The 3641-nt window shown below is 28.2% G+C and overlaps 1 protein-coding gene across 1 annotated transcript; it reads left to right on the top strand.

The window, feature by feature from the left end:
* The first annotated feature begins 472 nt into the window (after positions 1-472).
* On the top strand, positions 473-2438 carry LOC106753174. Its single transcript, XM_014634970.1, has 7 exons — positions 473-616; positions 718-804; positions 899-1081; positions 1175-1330; positions 1624-1677; positions 1827-1973; positions 2067-2438. Exons 1-7 carry the CDS (start codon positions 473-475, stop codon positions 2436-2438), a joined length of 1143 nt encoding a protein of 380 aa, XP_014490456.1.
* Positions 2439-3641: the final 1203 nt, after the last annotated feature.

The following is a 3641-nucleotide window of genomic DNA, read 5'->3' as shown; positions in this document are numbered from 1 at the left end:
CTATTAGATGCTTTAAAAACTCATTTCTATACTAGTATTTTTAACAGTGTCAATTTAATATCTTTTAGTATTTTCAAAGTTTTTATTGATTAATATTTATATATTTTAATCCATTTAATGTTATAATAAATATAATATAATGCTATAATAAATGAAATATTTAATACCATTTAATATTTAGTTATACACGTAATATATTTATTGAGAGTCATGGTAACGTTTATTTCAATTTAAGATATTATTTTATCTGTAGTGTGTAAGGTGAAGTATAATATTTTAATACTATAATAAATGCAATATTAAATATTATTGACTTTTTAGCTATACCCGTAATAAATTTATTGAGAGTAATAACTAGACTAATAACGTTTATTTCAATACTATTTAATTTAATAAATATATTGGTAGCAATTTACATGTAATATTTATTGAGTAATGACTAAATTAGTAAGTAATTCACAATCTTGAGAAAATGATCAATCCATTTTATGTTGTGTGTTTGGTGATAATTGGTGTTAGCATAGCAGTTCATGGTTCTCAAGATACAATCAAAGAAGATTTGGAACTTGAAAGACAACTAAAGCTAATCAATAAGCATCCTATTAAAACTATTCATGTATTTTTTTTTTATTATCTTTTATATTATATTCTTTTGTTGAACATAGTCACATTATATTCACTAATTTTCTTCTATGTATTCAATTTTAAATTTTGAAGACCAAACATGGAGACATAGTTGATTGTATTGATATTTACAAACAACTAGCATTTGATCATCCTTTGTTAAAGGATCACAAGCTACAGGTGTATATATATATTTTTTGAATATCATCATAATTTAAATCTTTTTTTATTGCATTGCTTGTGACTTAAATATATATGTATTGTTTAATCGCAGAGAAAACGTAGTTTACAAAAATCAAGTATGAAGAATTTAGGGAAAAAATCTAATTTTAAACTTGAAAGAGTCAAATGTCCTAAAGGGTCCATTCCTGTTCGAAGAACAACAAAAGAAGATCTTATTCGAGAAAAAAAATTATTAAATAAGAATATTCTTGCTCAAGGAATTCCTGGTGTTCATGTATGTTGTCTCCTTTTCAACTTAATTTCAAATTTTCATCATTTATTTTTGTTAATTACATCATGTTTAATTCTTCAATTTGTACTTTTGCAGCTTGCAGAATTAGCTCTTTCACGGAAATTTAGTCCATACTATGGTGTTGAAGGAAAAAACAACGTTTATAATCCACGAGTCACTAAAGGTCAAATGTCTCTTTCTCATGTGTGGGTTCAAAATGGACCCAACAATAAAATCAGTCTTGGATGGCAAGTGAGTCTTAATTTTATTATTATACCCTTTTTTCCAATAAATACAATGATAATGATATTTAGATAACATTTTTTTGACAACATTTGAACATTGATTACGTGTCAATATGTGATTGGTCAAAAATTACTCCACAATAATGTTTATGATTGTTATTATTGATTGTGGAGTAATTTTTGACCAATCACATATTGACACCTAATCAATGATCAAATGCTGTCAAAAAAAAAAAATGTTGTCTAAATATCATTATCTAATTTCATCTTATTTGTGTGTAATCTCACATTTTGATATAGGTGAGTCCAGATTTGTATGGTGACAATAAAACTCATTTATACGCATCATGGACGGTATGAACCTCGACATGAACAAGAACTTCCAATTTTGCTTCACATGAATACTTTTTTTTTTTTAATTCAGGAAGCATTTATGTTAAAAGAATAAAAAACATGAATATTTTGTTTCTTCAAAATTTAATGTGATGTTAAAAAATATGCAGAGAGACAACTTTCACAAGACAGGATGTTATAATGTTCGATGTCCAGGTTTTGTTCATACTAATTCCCAAATTTATCTTGGTCTACATGCCGACAATACATCTAAATATAATGGAACAATTTATGAGTTTGAGAATTATATTTCTATGGTAATGATCTTGGCTTAAATTTTTCATGTAATATTATCTGATACATGGGTGAGGTTGTATTGTTGAAAAAATTTTGTGTACATGGATTTTCAGCACCCAGTAACGAAAGACTGGTGGATTCAAGCATGTGGTGAAGATGTTGGATATTATCCTGCAAAGTTATTCTCTAACTTGACTTGGGCAGATAAAGTAGGGTGGGGTGGAAGAACATTGACTCCTCACGGTTCTCCCAGCCCTCCAATGGGAGCTGGACATTTTCCTGATAATAACATTTATCATTCATGTTACTTCAGAAATATTTCTTTTGAAAATGCAATAAGAATAAAGAAGGGACCGGAAAGATATCAAACAGAAAAGTACGTCGACAAACCTAATTGTTTTGACCTTAAGTATTACGGCAATGTTCATGGCAATAGTGGATATATGCTCCAATTTGGAGGACCTGGTGGTATGTGTGATGATTGATTAGTCCACTTTTAGTTATTTATGAACTTCAAAAATAAATATTGTTACTATCATTATTACTAATAATTTCCTTTTCTACCATTCTCGTGTTTTGATCGATACTTTTAATATTTCGATACTGAAAAAATATTGATAAGATATGAACAAATTCAATACAATACATTTTTTTTTTATTTTCTCAAATATTAAAATTTAAAAATTACAATAAGAACCTTACATCTATATTTTTAATATTCTGTTTTTGTTTTTATTTAAAGGGTGAGTTAGTTCTTGTAGTCAATGATCAACTTGATTGTCAAATAAGATAAGATGAACACAAAACATTTTGATCAAAATGTTTAAAAAATTATAAGTTCAAACCTCAATCTCCCATTCTTTGTTTCTCTCCCTTTCTTTCTCTCTTTCCGTGCAACCTCAATCTCCCATTCTTTGTTTCTCTCACTTTCTTTCTTAATCTGCAACCCCCCCCCCCTCTCTCTTTCCTTCTTTCTCTCCCTTTCGTTATTTCTTTGCAGCCTCACCCTCCATTCTCCCTTTCTTTCATTCTTGTTTCATAATTTGTTTTCGCTTTTTTCGTTATTTCTTCTTCATTTTTGGTACTTTGGTGGTGCCTGGATGGTGCGGGGTTCGTGTTGTTTCGTGATGGTCGTGCTGGTTCGTGGTGGAGTTTGACACTTTTCTTTCTCGAAGAGGTTGGTGCTTCTTTGTTCTTTTGTTGTAATTGATGTTTTATTTTGTCTTGTGTTGTTAGAAAATAAATCATATCCTGATATTATTGAGAGAATATATTGTTATTATTATAGCTGAATTACAGTAATAATGTTACATTATTATAGAATAATTACAGTAATAATGTTANAGTAATAATGTTACATTATTATAGAATAATTACAGTAATAATGTTATATTATTATAAAATAATTACAGTATGTTACATTATTATAGAATAATTACAGTAATAATATTACATTATTATAGAATAATTGCAGCAATAACTCTCTTGTATATATCTCTCATAATTTATTCAAAATAAACAAGACAATTTTTCCCTATTTTCTTTCTTTACATGGTATCAGGAGCAGGAAGATCCTCTGCTCATTTTTTTTCTATCGTTATTGTCATGGCTAACTATGGAAATGAATCAAATTCCAATAGTTCTTATTATCTCCATCATTCTGACCATCCTGGAATGGTTCTTATTTC

Source organism: Vigna radiata, unplaced genomic scaffold (genome assembly GCF_000741045.1).
Source record: "Vigna radiata var. radiata cultivar VC1973A unplaced genomic scaffold, Vradiata_ver6 scaffold_236, whole genome shotgun sequence".
Classification (NCBI taxonomy): domain Eukaryota; kingdom Viridiplantae; phylum Streptophyta; class Magnoliopsida; order Fabales; family Fabaceae; genus Vigna; species Vigna radiata.
Note: the sequence above shows the minus strand (reverse complement) of the source record. Positions and strands in the feature narration are given on the sequence as shown.

What these genes read in the sequence shown, in the direction of transcription:
- LOC106753174 (XM_014634970.1), top strand. Translation starts at nt 473, where the DNA reads ATGATCAATCCATTTTATGTTGTGTGTTTGGTGATAATTGGTGTTAGC. An exon ending in ATCCTATTAAAACTATTCAT is followed by an intron (nt 617 to 717) that starts GTATTTTTTTTT and finishes TAAATTTTGAAG; the next exon opens with ACCAAACATGGAGACATAGT. An exon ending in TTGAGAATTATATTTCTATG is followed by an intron (nt 1,974 to 2,066) that starts GTAATGATCTTG and finishes ATGGATTTTCAG; the next exon opens with CACCCAGTAACGAAAGACTG.